General features: G+C 51.5%; 2 protein-coding genes across 4 annotated transcripts in view; both read left to right on the plus strand.

Moving 5' to 3' along the window:
* Positions 1–4,595, plus strand: part of ccdc120a (coiled-coil domain containing 120a) — an 18,955-nt gene extending 14,360 nt beyond the window's left edge. For both annotated transcript variants that reach the window (XM_041053525.1, XM_041053517.1), the window contains exons 9-11: positions 1–660; positions 876–1,146; positions 1,253–4,595. The exon at positions 1–660 is cut by the window's left edge and continues 134 nt beyond it. In XM_041053525.1, coding sequence (XP_040909459.1) covers positions 1–660; positions 876–1,146; positions 1,253–1,358 — 1,037 coding nt within the window. In that variant the 3' untranslated portion in view covers positions 1,359–4,595. The remainder of the gene's footprint in view (positions 661–875; positions 1,147–1,252) is intronic.
* Positions 4,596–5,043: 448 nt separating this feature from the next.
* Positions 5,044–17,682, plus strand: abcd1 (ATP-binding cassette, sub-family D (ALD), member 1). 2 transcript variants are annotated; one of them, XM_041057517.1, is made up of 17 exons: positions 5,044–5,196; positions 6,300–6,568; positions 6,759–6,862; positions 7,133–7,290; positions 7,433–7,620; positions 8,664–8,838; positions 8,941–9,131; positions 9,294–9,474; positions 9,791–9,933; positions 10,114–10,300; positions 10,394–10,488; positions 12,364–12,509; positions 12,677–12,822; positions 15,270–15,354; positions 15,654–15,779; positions 16,131–16,218; positions 17,066–17,681. In XM_041057517.1, the coding sequence occupies exons 2-17, from the start codon at positions 6,440–6,442 to the stop codon at positions 17,201–17,203; spliced, it is 2,280 nt and encodes a 759-aa protein (XP_040913451.1). In that variant the 5' UTR covers positions 5,044–5,196; positions 6,300–6,439; the 3' UTR covers positions 17,204–17,681. The 2 variants fall into 2 exon arrangements, with proteins under 2 accessions (XP_040913451.1, XP_040913442.1); XM_041057508.1 differs by having other exon boundaries at positions 10,114–10,488; positions 17,066–17,682.
* Positions 17,683–18,064: the final 382 nt, after the last annotated feature.

An 18,064-nucleotide genomic window follows, 5' to 3' on the forward strand; every position in this document is an offset into this window, starting at 1 on the left:
CAGCGGGTGAGGGGGGAGTCAAGGTTAACACAGCTCATCGCAGCAACAGCTCCGACGGTCTCCTGGACCGTGTCACCACCCCGGAGGAGGAGGGCGGGCCGCAGAAGGGAGGACTGTGGGTAAACGGTGTGCCGGGTTCCAGAGGAACAAACACTGCTGGAGCGTTCAGGAGCTCCGAGACGCTGACGGACGGATGGACGAGGACAAATAATAGATCCACTGAGGGGGGTGGGCGAGGGGGCGCAGCAGGGCGAGGAAGAGAAGGCAGGGGAGGGGCTTACAGCGAGATCCTGCTGGACTACGTCTGGGGGAAGCAGCAGCAGCTGCAGCGGCAACAGTCCCAGACCAATAACAGGCAACCAATCACATCGCTCCAGCCTCTCTACAACGGCTACTCCTCCCAGCCGCCGCCCGGAATCCCGCCCACCTACCACGGTCACCATGGCGACCAGCGACGAGTCAAAGTGACCCGCACCAAATCCTGTGGCCCTTTCCTCCCAGTTCAAAACCAGTCCGATACCCATAATCCACCTCTTTCCACCATCCAGCCCGATCCCCACCCCCACCTCCTGCCCCCCCGACCCCCACAGCTGCCCCCCAACCAGGACGCACAGCTGGAGGAGGCCACCAGGAGCCTCCACAAGGCCCTCGCCCTAGAAGGTAAGCACTGGTCACACAGCTGAGAAAACACCTGAGTCCTGGTCCACATTACGTTCTTAACTTTTATTCAGTCATATTTGATCAGAAATCAGATCTGGATCCTCAGACGTGACAGTGACTCAGCAGGTGAACTCACCTGTGGAGCAGAACCAGGACAGAGCGTCAGCTCTGAGGGTCAGACTGAATCTGCTCTGACTTCACTGTGTGATTCTCAGGTCTGAGAGACTGGTACCTGAGGAACACTATAGGCTCCACCCACCAAAACCAGACCAATGGAAAGGTGAGCACAGGAGTCTCCACTAAGGTGAGTGGAGGGGTCAAAGGTCAGGCAGGTGGGGGCGGAGCTCTGCAGCGCAGACGTACAACTCACAGTGTCATCCAGCAGTCGATGTATCAGACAGAGACGAGCCATCATCACGCTGCGGCGCATCACAAACAGACGCTGCCACATTCGGCCACATTCCACGGACACCCGCTCCACGGCAGGTAAGCATCAGTTCACCTGTCCAGGTGCAGATCCACCGCTGTAAGAACATCTGAGTCCTGTACCTGACCACCTCTCTCTCTCTCTCTCTCTCTCTCTCTCTCTCAGGTCTGTGGACAGCTCTCTCTACCATGACTCCTTCCCTCCTCAGAAACAGGAAGTCCCTCTCAGAGACCCCCCCGTGGACCAGCCGTCTCCTGGGACCCTGGTCTAACTCACTGACCAATCAGGACGCTGGCAGACAGATAAACAGACTGTGGGTCTGTGTGTCCAGGTGACTGACTGAAACACACCTGTGCGTGTGTGGAGGTCCAGGTCCTGGTGGATGTTCTCAGTCTGCTGGAGAACCTCCTCCCGTTCCCAAGGTTCAGGTTGTTCTCTTCAGATCACAGCAGCAGCTCCTCACAACCTGCCACTCTTTGGCTTCACCTGAAACCCCCACCACCCCACCCAACCCCACTATGATGTCACAGAGGATGATGTAACTGCGCAGGTGGAGAAATGGGAGAAAAGCAGCAGGGGAGGGGCTCATCGGACGGACTGGACTACCTGCCCTCACGTCAGCTGACCGTCCTCTCAGCCAGGTTCAGGTGCTGCTCAGCTTTAATGGACTGATGTTAGAATCAGGGTGGAAGGGATGAAACGCCGACACCCTGAGGTGCAGGTTTACTCACGTCACTCGGTTGTTTTTAACTTTCCTACGGCGTCCCCGTCTTTCACACTCTGCTCAGACAATCAGGACACGTCAGAGTTTTTATAAGAACTTTTGATAACAGTGAGGATGATGATGATGATGATGATGCACTCCTTCTAAGGACAGAAGCTTTTAGTTTGATATCACCAGCTCAGTCTAGCCAACCAGCAGTTTATAAATTCTGAAAGATGAACTTTTGATAAAGTTTAAACTGATCTGATCAGGTGACCTGTTTGATCTCTCAGGTGAGTCCTTCAGAAACTAGCAGGTGAAGTTCTCCAGTTGTTTTTACGCTTTGGACTCAGTGTCTCCGCTCAGTGTGTCAGCTCATTCTCGGTTCAGGAGCAGGTCGGTCGCAGCGTCCACGTCCACCTTTGCTGAGACGGAACCAGTCCCAGGACCCTTACAACATCGGCAGTGTCCAAACCAAAGCTTACACGTGCTCAGAGCACAGCAGTGCAACACAGTGATGGGATTTATGTTTGACCGCACAGTTTTCCCTCTGAGTCACCACATGTTCACCACATGTTCACCACATGTTCACTGCATGTTCACTGATGGTCGGTGTAAAACCACCGTGTTGTTCCAGTGCAGACCAGCAGCAGAGGTGACAGCTGCTGCAGGAAGTGAAGTGAAATGTGTGTCAGAGATTATTCTCAGGCTGCAGCTGACGATGATTTCATTACTGATTAATTGCTGGAGCCTAAAGAGACATCTGCAGACGTCGTGTTGTCCGACCTGCACTCAGAGGAGGACGGACAACGCTCGAATTTTCACACTTGAAAACTGGAACCAAAGTTTTATTTTCTTAGTTTTGTTTGAAAAATTCCTGAAACAGTTCATGGATCAAACAGCTGATCAATGCAAAGGCTGCACCTTCTGTCTCTGAAGCGTGGCTACACCTGGATACACCTGAGTCTCTGCACAGGGGGACGCTCTCCACACACACACGGCACACTGTACACACATGTATTATACACGCTTACAACACGGCAAACAGCGTGCAGGTAGAGGGACAGAGCAGCTCTGCTGCTGATGCTTAACGAGTCACGTCTGATGCTGACGAGCTGGTCTCAGGTCAGCTGTTACCGACTGAATCCAGGCGTTTAGGACGTTTGCCTCGCAGGAGACACCGACCTGTCTCATTTCATGTCTCTCAGTCAAACATCCTCCGGTGTCCTGAGGCAGTGAGAGGATGTTTGTGTTTCAGGGTAAAAATGATTTGCAGCGACAATCAGATGATGATGTCACAGTGTTGATTGGTCGGTTGATCGATCGATCGACTGAATTGATCCTGTTTTGTACTGAGCTTCAGTGCAATGATGTGAACCGGACGTGATTGAAACGTGACGGTGAGATCACTGCCCTGACTCCACGGTTACCATGGTTACCACTGAACACTGGTGATTCTGGTTACAGAGTCTGTGCTGTCCCTGCGATGTCTGAGCAGCTGATCTCTGAGCCAAACACTGAAGCTCGATCTGTGGTTTTTAAAATCAGGTCATTCAGCTTCGCAGAAACCGTCTGACCTCCAGTTCCCTCCAGACGAAGCCGCGGTCACGTGACGGGGTGGTTCACTGTGTGTGTGTGAGAGTCTGGAAGCTGCATCAGCAGTCACCGCACATCGAGCTCAGCTCCGCACCTGGAACTGGAATAAACCTCCAGAACCAGATCGGTTCACCTTCCACAGGAAACTCCTCATCACGCTCCTCAGGTACACAAAACTGCGCAATATCACTGCACAGGTGACTGGGCTCCTCACCTGATTGGCTCTCCCTTAACGAACTAATTCATCTGATCCGCCCACCTCTGAAAATCCCAAAACAGGATTGGATGCTGCAGCTGTCTCAGATTGATTGACAGGTCCGTCAACACGCCGAATAACATCTTTCTCATCAACATGTTTGATGAAGGTTTGCTTGGAAGTCTGACGCCAGCTGTCACGTGACCACTGCTCCTGTCCCAGCATGCACCTCCTCCAACTCTGGTCTCACACCAAAGCAGAACAGACGTTAGGACACAACAGAAACACACGCGCGCACACACACACACACACCATTTTCTGGGGGTGTGTCATACTCTGAGCAGTACGGTGCAGTGTGAGTACTCAGGGCTGTAGCCTGGCTCTCAGAGGCCGTGGGTCAGATCCCCTGCAGAACTCCACCAGCTGAGAGTGTGAGTGAGTGAACTCTGTGAGTGAGTGAACTCTGTGTCTCTACATTTAGTTTCATTCTATTAAACAATGATTCATTCATTTATTAGTTTTATATGGATTTAATATATTTATTTGTCTAAATCATCAGGTGTGGTGTGTAAAATGTGTGACGTGACAGAAGGTGAACTCCCATCATGTCCTCATAAACACAGTGGACACACAGAGTGTGGACCTCTGCGTCCTCAGGGCTTCAGCCCTGACAGTGTCTCCTCAGTACTGTACTCGTGCAGTATGAGTATTAGTTTCTGGGACCTGACGATGATGTTCTGTGTCCCCCTTCAGGTCCAGGACCAGCTGTGTGGACAGTCTGTCAGTGTAACGTTACAGCTGTCTCTGCTGTGATGCGTTCAGGTTCATCCTGTACACTTTGTGTTTGTTTTTAAACTTCTGTAAAAAATCATTTTCTAGCTTTTTGGACTTTTGTCATTTGTACTTTTTCACTCTCAACTCTTTCTGATGTTTCACGCTGGAGAATGAAAACCTAATGTAAATAAATGGCTCCCAGGCTGTAAACATGCTGTTTTTAAATAAAGATTTCTCTTCTCGCTCTCCTATGAGCCTGTGTTGTGTGTCTTTTAATCGGGATTCTCTGAGCAGTCACACAGACACACACCGTCAGGTCTCCTCACAGGCCTGGGCCTGCAGAGGGCGCTGATCCAAAGCTGTGATCTGATCCTGCACATTTCCATCCAAAGCAAAACTGCAGGAGGAACAAAGAGTTCACTGCTCTCCACAGACTGAGCCACGAATTTAAATAACAATTTAAACCTGTCAACTTCTCAGTTCTAACAATGACAATCATAAACTCTTAATGTGAAAAACAGTTTACAGTTTATTTAGTATAATTATTATAATTTATTATTATTGACTTCGACCAGGTGCACCATGGTCCCAGGTGTCTAAATGCTTGAGCTAACAGCTGATCACCAGCCGCCGACAGGTCACCGTGAGCCGCCGCCGCTGAACAGGAAAGGTCTCAGTGTAGGAAGGCGGGGTGTAGGAAAGGGGGAGTGAATGTTGGGACGCGGCCCGTCCTCTCAGGTAAACAGGCTGAACTTTCTCCCTCCGCCCGACGACACCAAACTTCAGTAAACGGTTAGGATGAAATAAAGTGACGGATTCTTAGAGGAGGGAGAAACGGAGGTGAGTTATCGGTGTGACGGGCAGAGCCGGAGCAGGAGAACCGGATCGGACCGTTACACTCGGACTCTTTTCATGTTCACATCAGAAAAAGTTCCTGCTCGTAGCGGTTAGCTTTGCTAGCATCGCTCCGTTAGCTGCGGGTCATTCAGCCCGGGTTAAACTTTTAGTTCGGTACAGTGTCGGTTTCACGGGCTCGGTAACAGACGTTACAGTCGACGGGCCGTTAAACTGCGTGTCTGTGGTTTTAATCACGGTGAATAACAGCGGCTGTGCGCTGTTAGCCTCCCGCTACACTCTGTTTACCGAACTGTTCGAAGCTAACGGTAACCGGAGCTGCACTCTCGGCACCGCGGCGGGGTTTAGTCCGGTTTACCGGGTGAAACAGACGGAGTGCGGCTGTTCAACGGGCCGCTGCCTGATCCTACAACCCCCCCGATGTCATGGAAGTGTTGTCAAAGGTCGAAGCGGAGACATACGGGACGTTAGCGTCACTCCGTTTATTACCGTTATCACAGCGGCGGAGCGATTGCGCCCCCTGTGCTGAGGCCCGGTACTGCTGCCGCACCGGACTGAAGCTCCGGGACACGAGGCGCGTGTAGACGTGAGCAGATGAATCGATTCACACCGAACTGTACCGAACTGTACCGAAGTTTAACCCGGGTTTCACGACCCGCAGCTAACGGAGCGATGCTAACAAAGCTAACCAAACTTTAGTTTGCACTCTTTACACTAAGGTTAATGTTGTAATGGTGTGATGTCATTTCCTGTCGTGTCTGTAAATGTCACTGTTCATTGTGAACTTTACACTGAACTGATAAAGTTTCTGATTGTAAACATGCAACATGAGCACAGGCCCAGCTGCTCTCAGCCCGTTGGTCCGTCAGCGGAACGGTTTCCTCCGACAGAACAAGAACGCTGAGTCATCGTGGTGTCTGAGAAACTGTGACCGGCGTTTTATCGTAATTATAGGCTGGATGACAAAGCGATTGATTCCTGACAGGCAGACCGAGCCATAGTGAAAGTTGTTGTTAGTTGTAGTTAGTTGCTGTTTCTGCCTCAGCACAGTGTGAGTGTGGTTCACTGACCTTCTCTCATCTGTGCAGGTGGACGACGGTCAGACTCAGAGGTCAGCATGTTGTTTCCGTGACGACAGCCGTGCTGGGTTCAGGTTCACTTTGGACTCTTCCTGCGACGCGCTGGCGTTTCTGTCCCCTGCTCGGTCAGCTGTTACCCGTCTGTCAGTATGCATTTGACCTATCAGAAGCTGCCGGCTCAGCTGAGGCGGAGTCCCAGACTCAGGAAGCTGACAGCCATGCTGCTCGCCGCCTACGCCATCAAAAAACTGTCCCCGTATGTCTGGAGGAGGATACAGGTGAGAAAACACACACGATGCATTCCCCTACCCCAACCCTGAAACCAGGTCATGGTCCTCAGAGACAGAGTGTGGACCAGCAGTGTGTCCTCACAATGATGGGTTTGAAACAAAATGTGTCCACACAGCCATACAAAGACACACACACACACTCTGCAGATAACTCTGCGTGTGTTTGTTTTATTTTCAGAGGAGTGCAGCAGGTAAAAAGGTGGGTGGAGCTAACCTCCCTGTGGGTGTGGTCACCTGCAGCTCTGTGGAAAACAGTGGAGGGAAGAAGAGTCGTCACAGCAGGTGTGTGTGTCTGTGTGTGTGTGTGTGACTCTTTGATCTGTTGTTAGTGTGTGAACAGTTTCACTCATTGATCCTGTGAATGATTGATCATCACAGAGTGTATCTGACAGCGAGCTCAGGTTTGGGGTTCTGATCCAACTGTCACTGAACCTGCACAGGTTTGGCTTTGGGGACTTGTTGCCATAACAACAGGTCCAGATGGTTCAAACACCTTCACACTATGAGATGACCCCAGTCAGACAGGTGTGTCTGTCTCTGTGTCTGTTTCAGGTCTCCGTCAGTGAACAGGGAGTTCGTCCTCAGACTGTCTCGTCTGTTGAAGCTCTTGTTTCCACGGTTACTGTGTCCAGAGGTCGGTCTGTTGGTCCTGCACTCTGCGACCCTGATGTCCAGGACCTTCCTGTCCATCTATGTGGCTGCTCTTGATGGTCAGTCTGTCTGTCTGTGTCTTTGTCTGTGTGTCTGTAAATGTCCCTTGTTGTTTTCAGAGTTTCAGTTGTTGTGTATTTGCTTGTTGTTTGTGTTACAGTTTCCACAGAAGCAGTAATCCGTAGTGTTGATTGTGTGCAGGTGCGATAGTGAAGTGTATTGTACAGAAGGATCCTCAGGCCTTCGTGCTGCAGCTCTCTAAGTGGCTCCTCGTCGCGGTTCCTGCAACTTTCATCAACAGTGCCATCAGGTTCCTGGAAGGTCAGCTGACCCTCAGCTTCAGGAGCCGATTGGTCAACCACTCCTATCAGCTGTACTTCACCAACCAGGTAAGGCACACACGCACACACAGAACCATCATCGTAAAGCACCGTGAACTGAGGGGAAATATAACAAATAAACAAATAACAACAAATTAAAACCAGTTCATAAAGACGAGTCCGGAGACGTCCTGGACCCTCGGTCTGCAAGCTGTGTGGTGACAGCTTTCCCAGCTGACCCAGGTCCTGTTCAGTCCAGGTGTGACTCTGCGTCTCAGGTGATCTGGTCACAGGTGGACAGCGTTTGAGATCCGATCCCTCAGACCACACTGGGAGGTGGTCTGGGTCTCACTGGTGGACCGCCTGCCCAGCTGACGTCCTCTGTGTCCCGCAGGTCGTGTGAGATGGATTCGTCCACGACGTCTGAAATTTCAAAAAGCCCATAGAGAAATCTGAGGAGTGCGTGGAGCAGTCTGGGTGATCTGGTTTGACTGGGACACACCGAGGATCTGACCCAGTCTGTGCTGGTTTGAGTTCTTCTTGCACTCTCTGACAGATCAGGTACAGGAAGTGCTTTGAAAACAACAAACAGAAGTGATGTTCGTGTTTAGTTGCATATAGAGCAGGAAAGAAATCTGATCACCGGTTTCAGGGGAGACGCAGGTGGAGACGCAGGTTAATGCCAGGTGTGAACTGGGCCTCAGAGACGGTTCACACAGCCACCTGTGTCCCACGTGTGGACAGCTCTCCAGACCTTTGTGTCTGATCATTATTCATCCCTGATCGTTACCCCGTCCCGTCGTGATTGTTGGACAGTAAACCTCACACACAGCTGGAGTATTAGTTAGTAATTATTAGATCAGTGGTTCTGTGAGCGTGTCTTCATCCGTCCTGTTCTTCTCACAGCTGCAGAATCTTTTAAACCAGGTCTGCTAAAACCTGCGTGTGGTCCAGCGCTGACATGAAAGGATTAGCCGATGAATCCCTCGCAGATCCTGCGTCAGTTGTTCGGTTTACACGCTACATGGATTAAATCCCAGCGGGCACACGCTCAGGTTGATATCACAGAGTCTTGTTTTCCTGAGCTTCGCCCTCTGTCTCTGTCTCTGCAGACTTATTACCGAGTCAGTAACATGGACGGTCGTCTGTCCAACCCTGATCAGTCCCTCACTGAGGACATCGTCATGTTTTCTGCCTCCATCGCTCACCTCTACTCCAACCTGACCAAACCCATCCTGGACGTGGTGGTGACCTGCTACACCCTGCTGCGCACCGCTCAGTCTAAAGGTAGATGTGTGTTACTCCTCAGCATTCAGTACACAACACGACGGTGTTAGTGTGTCTGTGCTGCTGTTTAAAGGCGAGCTCACTGTGACCTTCCTCCAACAGGAGCAAACACCACATGGCCGTCGGTCATCGCCGGCCTGGTGGTGGCGCTCACCGCCAAAGTCCTGCGCTCCTGCTCGCCTCGGTTCGGGAAACTGGTGGCCGAGGAGGCGAAGAGGAAAGGAGACCTGAGATACATGCACTCACGCATCATTGCCAACTCTGAGGAGATCGCGTTCTATGGAGGACACAAGGTAAACGACACGGACGGGACACAGGAAGGCCGTCTGCGGGACAGGGAGGACATAGGAGGACACACCCGTACAGTCATTGCTGTGTGGGTGTGTTTGCTTTCTGAATTGTAGCGGGAGCTGGCCCTGTCTGTCATGTTGAGTGTGGGTGTGTTTGATTCGTAGGTGGAGATGGCCCAGCTGCAGAGGAGCTACATGTCCCTGTCGTCTCAGATCCATCAGATCCTGCTGAAGCGACTTTGGTACGTCATGCTGGAACAGTTCCTCATGAAGTATGTTTGGAGCGCCTCCGGTCTTGTGATGGTCGCCGTGCCCATCATCACCGCCACGGGATACTCAGAATACGGTACGCACACACCGAGAACTTACCGGGCACGGTGAACACACACGCTCAGGATATGAGACACACACACACACACACACACACACACAGACACACACACACAGACAGATGCACACACACAGACACACACACACAGACACACACACACGCACACACACACACACACACACACACACACACAGACACACACACACAGACACACACACACAGACACACACACACACAGGTCTCTCATGTTTTATTCTGTTCAGACCCAAGTGAGAATGAATAATGGAATACACTGATGCCTGCTGTGTGACCTTTGACCTGTGATCTTCAGACTCTGAGGAGGTGAAGCAGGCGGCCATGGTGATGAAGGAGGAGGAGTTGGTGAGCGAGAGGACGCAGGCCTTCACCACAGCCAGGAACCTCCTGAACGCTGCAGCCGACGCTGTGGAGAGGATCATGAGCTCGTACAAGGAGGTGCACATCCTCCTCCTCCTCCTCCTCCTCCTCTTCACCTCCTTCTTCCCTCCCTCTCCACTTCTGTCTTCTTCCTGTCCTCTTCCTGTCGTGTCCATGTTACAGATGAGCAGGAATCTGGTTCGGTTCCTTCTGTAGAAGACGGGTTGTTCTGACTGAAGCTACCTGTTCATGTTCCAGGTGACAGAGCTGGCAGGTTACACAGCTCGGGTCTCTGAGATGTTGGACGTGTTTGAAGACGTGAATCAGGGAATCTACCATCGGTCTGCAGACAGAGAGGAGGCGCTCGCTGCAGGAGGAGCAGGAGGAGGAGGAGGAGCTGTGGTTCAGCACGGTCAGAGAGTCTGTGGCCGACTGGAGGTCAGAGGTAATGCTCAGCGACACTGCTGTTCATCACGGAGGCTTTCAGGGCTCTGGATTCAGTTTCTCATGTGGTTGTCATGTTGTTGTCTGTGTGCAGGTCAGGTGATCAGTGTGGAGAAGGGGATTCGCTGTGACAACCTGCCAATCATCACACCGACAGGAGACGTGGTTGTGTCCAGCCTCAAAATCCAGGTAACACCTGCACACACACTGACATCACGCATTCCCCAGCCCCTCCCCCTGACCCAACCCCGCATCAGGGTCTGAACCCTCAAACAGCCATTTAAACCTGTGGGGTCCAGCAGTTTGGTCCCCACAGGTTTAGTGGGCTCCTGGTTCTCAGACCCCACAGATTTGGCAAAACAAGCCGCTCCACACTCATCACACCACATGAGATAATTCACAACATGTAAAGTGGTCTGAGGGACCTGGACCTCAGTCCTCCTGTGGCCTCAGCTTGAAATGCTCTAATTGATTGTACATTACAGCAGAACTGTTGGTAACACGTGTGACAACAAAGCCAAAGCCTGACTACACAACACTATCCGTGGGGCCCCGTCCCTCTGTCGGCTCCACACAGCTGAAGCTGCCGGAGCCACGTTTGGCCCCTGGTTCATCATGTGTGTCTGCAGCCCGCGGTGTGTGTCTGCGGTGTGTGTCTGCGGTGTGTGTCTGCAGCCTGCGGTGTGTGTCTGCAGCCCGCGGTGTGTGTCTGCAGCCCGCGGTGTGTGTCTGCAGTGTGTGTCTGCAGTGTGTGTCTGCGGTGTGTGTCTGCGGTGTGTGTCTGCAGTGTGTGTCTGCAGCCTGCGGTGTGTGTCTGCAGTGTGTGTCTGCAGCCCGCGGTGTGTGTCTGCAGCCTGCGGTGTGTGTCTGCAGTGTGTGTCTGCAGTGTGTGTCTGCAGTGTGTGTCTGCAGCCTGCAGTGTGTGTCTGCGGTGTGTGTCTGCAGTGTGTGTCTGCAGTGTGTGTCTGCGGTGTGTGTCTGCAGCCTGCGGTGTGTGTCTGCAGTGTGTGTCTGCAGTGTGTGTCAGTGACCACTGGTTGTCACTGTGCCTGCATTTGTGCTTTAAAAACGTTTCTGATTGGTGCTCACATGTTTGTGAGGAGGTGATGATGTCACTGTGGTTATGGAGCGCGCTCAGTGCTGTCTCCTCCCTCTGTATCTCTTTAATCTGGCGTTCTGTCTCCAGTGTTTCCTTCAGACTGAGGTCAGAGGTCACAGCAGACCCTGCAGCTCATTATCATTTAATGAAACAGCGTGTGTGTGTGTGTGTGTGTGTGTGTGTGTGTGTGTGTTTTCATACACACACACAACAGAGGGATTAAACAGAGGGAAATTCTTGTGCTAAAGATGAAGAGAGAAAGAAACAGATGGAAATATGACAGAAGGAGAAGAAGAGGGACATTGATGGGAACAGAACCTCCTCTCTGTTGTGTGTTTCCTGACCTTTGACCTCTGTGTTCAGACAGCCTGCCCATGTTCCGCTGCATGTGAGAGTGGAGAATAGAGTGAATGAGAAATTCTTTGTGCTGACTGACAGTGAACTGGAAACGATTCTGTCCTCGTCCTCGTCCCCGTCCTCACTGAGGACCGGAGCTGAGTCTTTCACATCAGCTGTCAGTAGCGTGATGCATGTTATCAGTGTGTCCCTCGTGTGATCTCAGTGTTTCTGACAGAGTGAGACGTCCTGTCTGATGATCCATCAGCTGATCTCACCTCAGTGTCACAGTCTGCAGTTAGACCTTCATTTGTTTCACATCAAGAAGTGAAGTGGACCTCAGGTCAGAGGTCAGAGGTCAGAGGTCAGTACAGTTACAGACACTGTCACACCCAGCAGGACGTTATCAGACAGACTCACCTTTACTGTCCTCTGTCCTCTGTGAGCTTTGCCTCCCAGACTCAGATGCTAACCTACAGCCCATGAACTGCAGCCACCTGCTGTCCATGGTGCTACAGAGCGAGACCTCTGTCCCACAGAGAACTGAAGTCCACAGCATAAGCAGATTTGTTCTTCTGTTTGTCTCCGTGTGCTGTCTCTCTGTCTCTGTCTCTCTGGCGGCGTCTCAGGTGGATGAGGGGATGAATGTGTTGATCACTGGTCCAAACGGCTGTGGGAAGAGTTCTTTGTTCAGGATCCTCAGTGGACTGTGGCCTGTTTATGGAGGAGTCCTGTACCGTCCAGAACCCCAGCACATGTTCTACATCCCACAGAGGTAATGCTACTGCTGTGACTCCTCCTCCTCCTCCTCCTCCCAGGTAAAACTACTGCAGCTGTTCTGTGTCGCTGTCACCATTAGCACTGTAGCATGTTCCTGAGACCAGGGTCCAGGTGACGTACCTGTGGTACTGTGTTAGTGACATAGCACTGTGAACGTTACAGGCCCTACATGTCAGAGGGGACGCTGAGGGACCAGGTGATCTATCCAGACTCAGTGGAGGAGATGGTTCAGAGGAGGGTCACTGATTCAGACCTGGAGACGATCCTTCAGACTGTCCACCTGGTCTACATCCTGGACCGAGAGGGAGGTCTGTGTCTGTCTCTGTGTGTGTGTCTGTCTGTCTGTCTGTCTGTCTGTCTGTCTGTCTGTCCCTGTCTGTCTGTCTCTGTCTGTCTCTGTCTTTCTGTCTCTGTGTCTGTCTGTCTCTATCTGTGTGTCTGTCTCTGTGTGTGTCTGTCTCTGTCTGTCTGTCTGTGTGTGTGTGTGTGTCTGTCTGTGTCTGTCTCTGTGTGTGTCTGTCTCTGTCTGTGTGTGTGTGTGTCTGTCTGTGTGTGTGTGTGTCTGTCTGTCTGTGTCTGTCTCTGTGTCTGTCTCTGTGTGTCTGTCTGTCTGTGTGTGTCTGTCTGTCTGTGTCTGTCTCTGTGTGTGTCTGTCTGTCTGTGTGTGTGTCTGTCTGTCTGTCTGCGTGTCTGTCTGTCTCTGTGTGTCTGTCTGTCTGTGTCTGTCTCTGTGTGTGTCTGTCTGTCTGTCTGTGTGTGTGTGTCTCTGTCTGTCTGTCTGTGTGTCTGTCTCTGTGTGTGTGTGTCTGTGTCTGTCTGTCTGTGTGTCTGTCTGTCTGTGTGTGTCTGTCTGTCTGTTTCTGTCTCTGTGTGTCTGTCTGTCTGTCTGTGTCTGTCTGTGTGTGTCTGTCTCTGTGTGTCTGTGTGTCTGTCTGTGTCTGTCTGTCTGTGTGTGTCTGTCTCTGTCTGTGTGTGTCTGTCTCTGTGTGTGTCTGTCTCTGTCTGTCTGTCTCTGTCTGTGTGTGTCTGTCTCTGTGTGTGTCTGTCTCTGTCTCTGTCTGTCTGTCTCTGTCTGTGTGTCTCTGTCTCTGTGTGTGTCTGTCTCTGTCTGTGTGTGTCTGTCTCTGTCTGTCTGTCTCTGTCTGTGTGTGTGTCTGTCTCTGTGTGTCTGTCTGTCTGTCTGTCTGTGTCTGTCTCTGTGTCTGTCTGTCTCTGTGTGTCTGTCTGTCTGTGTGTGTCTGTCTGTCTGTGTCTGTCTCTGTGTCTGTCTGTCTGTCTGTCTGTCCCTGTCTGTCTGTCTCTGTCTGTGTGTGTGTGTGTCTGTCTCTGTGTGTGTGTCTCTGTCTGTCTGTGTGTCTGTCTGTGTGTGTGTCTGTCTGTCTGCGTGTCTGTCTGTCTCTGTCTGTCTGTCTCTGTCTGTGTGTCTCTGTCTCTGTGTGTGTCTGTCTCTGTCTGTGTGTGTCTGTCTCTGTCTGTCTGTCTCTGTCTGTGTGTGTGTCTGTCTCTGTGTGTCTGTCTGTCTGTCTGTCTGTGTCTGTCTCTGTGTCTGTCTGTCTCTGTGTGTCTGTCTGTCTGTGTGTGTCTGTCTGTCTGTGTCTGTCTCTGTGTCTGTCTGTCTGTCTGTCTGTCCCTGTCTGTCTGTCTCTGTCTGTCTCTGTCTTTCTGTCTCTGTCTGTCTCTGTGTCTGTCTGTCTCTATCTGTGTGTCTGTCTCTGTGTGTGTCTGTCTCTGTCTGTCTGTCTGTGTCTGTCTCTGTGTGTCTGTCTGTCTGTGTGTGTCTGTCTGTCTGTGTGTGTCTGTCTGTCTGTGTGTGTGTGTCTCTGTCTGTCTGTCTGTGTGTCTGTCTCTCTGTGTGTGTGTCTGTGTGTCTGTCTGTGTCTGTCTGTCTGTGTGTGTCTGTCTGTCTGTCTGCGTGTCTGTCTGTCTCTGTCTGTGTGTGTCTGTCTCTGTGTGTCTGTGTGTCTGTCTGTGTCTGTCTGTCTCTGTCTGTGTGTGTCTGTCTCTGTGTGTGTCTGTCTCTGTCTGTCTGTCTCTGTCTGTGTGTGTCTGTCTCTGTGTGTCTGTCTCTGTCTGTGTGTGTCTGTCTCTGTCTGTCTGTCTCTGTCTGTGTGTCTCTGTCTCTGTGTGTGTGTGTCTGTCTCTGTCTGTGTGTGTCTGTCTCTGTCTGTCTGTCTCTGTCTGTCTGTGTGTGTGTGTCTGTCTGTCTGTGTGTGTCTGTGTCTGTCTGTCTGTGTGTCTGTCTGTCTGTGTCTGTCTGTCTGTGTGTCTGTCTGTCTGTGTCTGTCTCTGTCTGTGTGTGTCTGTCTCTGTGTGTCTGTCTGTGTCTGTCTGTCTGTGTCTGTCTGTCTCTGTGTGTCTGTCTGTCTGTCTGTCTCTGTCTGTGTGTCTGTCTCTGTGTGTGTGCGTGTTGGTTAATGAGGATGAAGGTGTTTCAGCAGCTGATCTGCAGGTAAACGGTCTGATCCAATCAGAACGAGTTTAGTCACATGACACTGAATGTAAACGTTCATTTAAACCCCTGAGCTACACACTGATGTAACAACACACTGATGTAACAACACAGCAGCAGTGTGTCTCGCTGCCAGTCTTTCAGGGGACAGGTGCAGCAGTGGTCCGTCCACAGCGTCCTGGAGCCTCAGGCTCAGTCTGCTGACACCTGGCCCTGGACCTGAATCACAGGCGGCGTCTTTCCTGCTGTAACAGTCTCAGCTCTGTGGACGCTTCACATGTCCTCACACCTGTCTCTGTCCGTCAGGCTGGGACTCTGTCAGAGACTGGAAGGACGTTCTGTCCGGAGGAGAGAAGCAGAGGATGGGGATGGCTCGTATGTTCTACCACCGGTAAATACGCAGACTTCTTCTTCACTTACTGCTCGCTGGCTGTTTGACACTGACACAGGTGAGAGCCGGCGTGTTGGTGCTCAGACACAGGTGTGTTCCCTGTACTCACTGCTCACTGCCGACGTCTGACGTCTTCCTGTTAAAGTCCGTGTGAGTCTGCGGGTGGAGGCGGGGTCTGCTGTGAGCAGGAGCTGGTTGTTTCTCCGTCCTCTGGATGTTTTTTCACCTCTCTCTGTCTGTCTCTGTCTCTGTCTCTGTCTCTGTCTCTGTCTCTCTCTCTCTCTCTGTCTCTCGCCCAGCCCTCGGTACGCTCTGTTGGATGAATGTACGAGCGCTGTCAGCATCGACGTGGAGGGAAGCATCTTCCAGGCTGCAAAGGATGCTGGGATAGCTCTGCTGTCAATCACACACAGACCCTCCCTGTGGTCAGTACATGCTCACACACACACTCACACACACACACACACACACACTCACACACACTCACACTCACAATGCTGATGATCAAATCAGGAGAACTGTGTGCATACAGGGAGCATCGATCGATTTATTGTGTTCTGAGGACTGAATATGGGAGTCAGTGTTTTAAGCTGACATCAGTGTTTAAAGGTCAGAGGTCACAGGTCAGATCTTGTTTGTGTCTCAGGTTTCTCACATTAAAAGTGTCAGTGTGATGTCCGTCCTGCAGGGGGCAGCAGAGCTCCGAGCTGCAGTCAGCTGCCACACCCTGCTCATAATATCAAACGTCCTCTGCCTTCTTCTTTCTCCTCTAACAGGAAGTACCACTCTCACCTCCTTCAGTTTGATGGCGAAGGAGGATGGAGGTTTGAACCTCTGGACGCCTCCACCCGTCTCTCTCTGCAGGTATTTAAATCAGACCACCTTTAGACCACAGACACACACATGAACTGTGGACATTCCTCGGTTAAGTCTCCGTAGGTCCAGAATGTTGGATCTGGTCTGAGACAGATCTGCAGAAAGTCTACGTGATCCTGAGGATCCAGGGGACGCTCAGACCCGGGCTGAGTCTCTGCAGGGTCATGTGACTCCTCTGAACAGATCAGGTGTGACGAGCGCCCCGTGGTAAGTGGTTAAGATGCCGACCGTGAAGTCCAGCCCGGGACCTTTGATCCGTCTCCCGTCCTCTGTCTGCTGTGTGACTTTAAAAGGACAGGACAACTGGGGACGGCAGCCGGACTCTGACGATGCCACTCCTCCTCGGCCCAGTGAAAGGTTCAGAGTCAGGGTGTGATTCTGTGCGGGTCAGGGGTCAGGGGTCAGGGTCAGGTAGGAACCACTACCACAAGGCCACGGTCCCTGAGCTTTGTCCTCAGCCTGGACTGAGCCTGTGGGGGGCGCTGCAGAGTGGAACACACACACTGCTCATATTCTCAGTGAATCAGCTGACCCACAGGAACCTTTGACTGCTGCCTCTGCAGATGCAGCGGTTACCATGGTAACCATTCGCTGCACAACAGCGTGCCTCCAGCATGCATGGTGTGTGTGTGAGAGTGAGCGAGTGAGTGAGTGAGTGAGTGAGTGAGTGAGTGAGTGAGCGAGCGAGTGAGCGAGCTCAAAGTGACTATGAGCATCCAATCAGCTGTTTCTGTCTCGGTCACATGACTCTGCCAACAGAACCTGACTCTGACTTCGTTTATGTGTTTCCTCTCTGTCCTCTGTCCTTTGGTCTCTGTCCTCTGTCCTCTGTCAGGAGGAGAAGCAGCGTCTGGAGAACCAGCTGTCTGGGATTCCCAAGATGCAGCAGAGGCTGGCGGAGCTGTGTGTCCTGCTGGGGGAGAGAGAGGGGGAGGCAGAGGGGGGGGGGGAGGAGTCGCTCCCCCGAGTTTAAACCGGGATGGAAGAAATGTGCTGTTTTTACTGGTTACCATGGAAACACGCACACAGCAGGCCTCTCATGTGACTGAGACTGAGCTCGAGTTCGACGTGTTCTAACTGATGTGAGATCAGTTTCCATGTGGCTGTGAAGGATTTCTCTGATCACTGATCTCTGATCAGTCTGATCACATGATCACGCCTTCATCTGGAAACGTGCTGAAGAGTCAGTCAGTCACCTGACTGAGGTCATGTGACACTGCAGGTGATTTTTAAATTGTGCCATTTTAATCTTTTACAGTTTGTACAATCAGATGTTTTTACTGGTTCGTCTTATAGAAACTTTATTATTATAATAATTATGAGAAACAATCAGCTGATCAATAAACTGCTGCTGAAGAGTGTGAATAGAAAACAGGAAAGATGGGAAATGAGCTGAGAGTCTGATGAAGATCAGAAAATAAAACTAATCAGGAAGACAACCTGTCTGTGTTGTGCTTTTCAAAATAAAGTTTCTCAGGAGAAAAATCATTTAGGTGGAACAAAGAAGAACGAGCACGTTCACTCAGGTCCTGCAGCTCAGTCCAGGTACAGACTGAAGACAGACTGAGGACAGACCGAAGACTGACGACAAACTGAAGACAGACTGAGGACAGACAGGTGGTCACACTCCTCCAGGCTCCAGATGCACGAAGAAAAATAAGTTTAGAAAAGAAACGGAGAGTTTCAAGTGTTCCTGTCGGCTCCCTCTGTGCTCTCCACCATCACCTGACCACCTCACACCTCCATCTGCTGACCTTCTGGAGGGCCCCAACCCCCAGGTTGGGAACCACAGGGCTAAACTATCGCCCTCTATATAAAGTGTACAACAGGGAAA

The sequence above is a fragment of the Toxotes jaculatrix genome, chromosome 2 (assembly GCF_017976425.1).
Source record: "Toxotes jaculatrix isolate fToxJac2 chromosome 2, fToxJac2.pri, whole genome shotgun sequence".
Classification (NCBI taxonomy): domain Eukaryota; kingdom Metazoa; phylum Chordata; class Actinopteri; family Toxotidae; genus Toxotes; species Toxotes jaculatrix.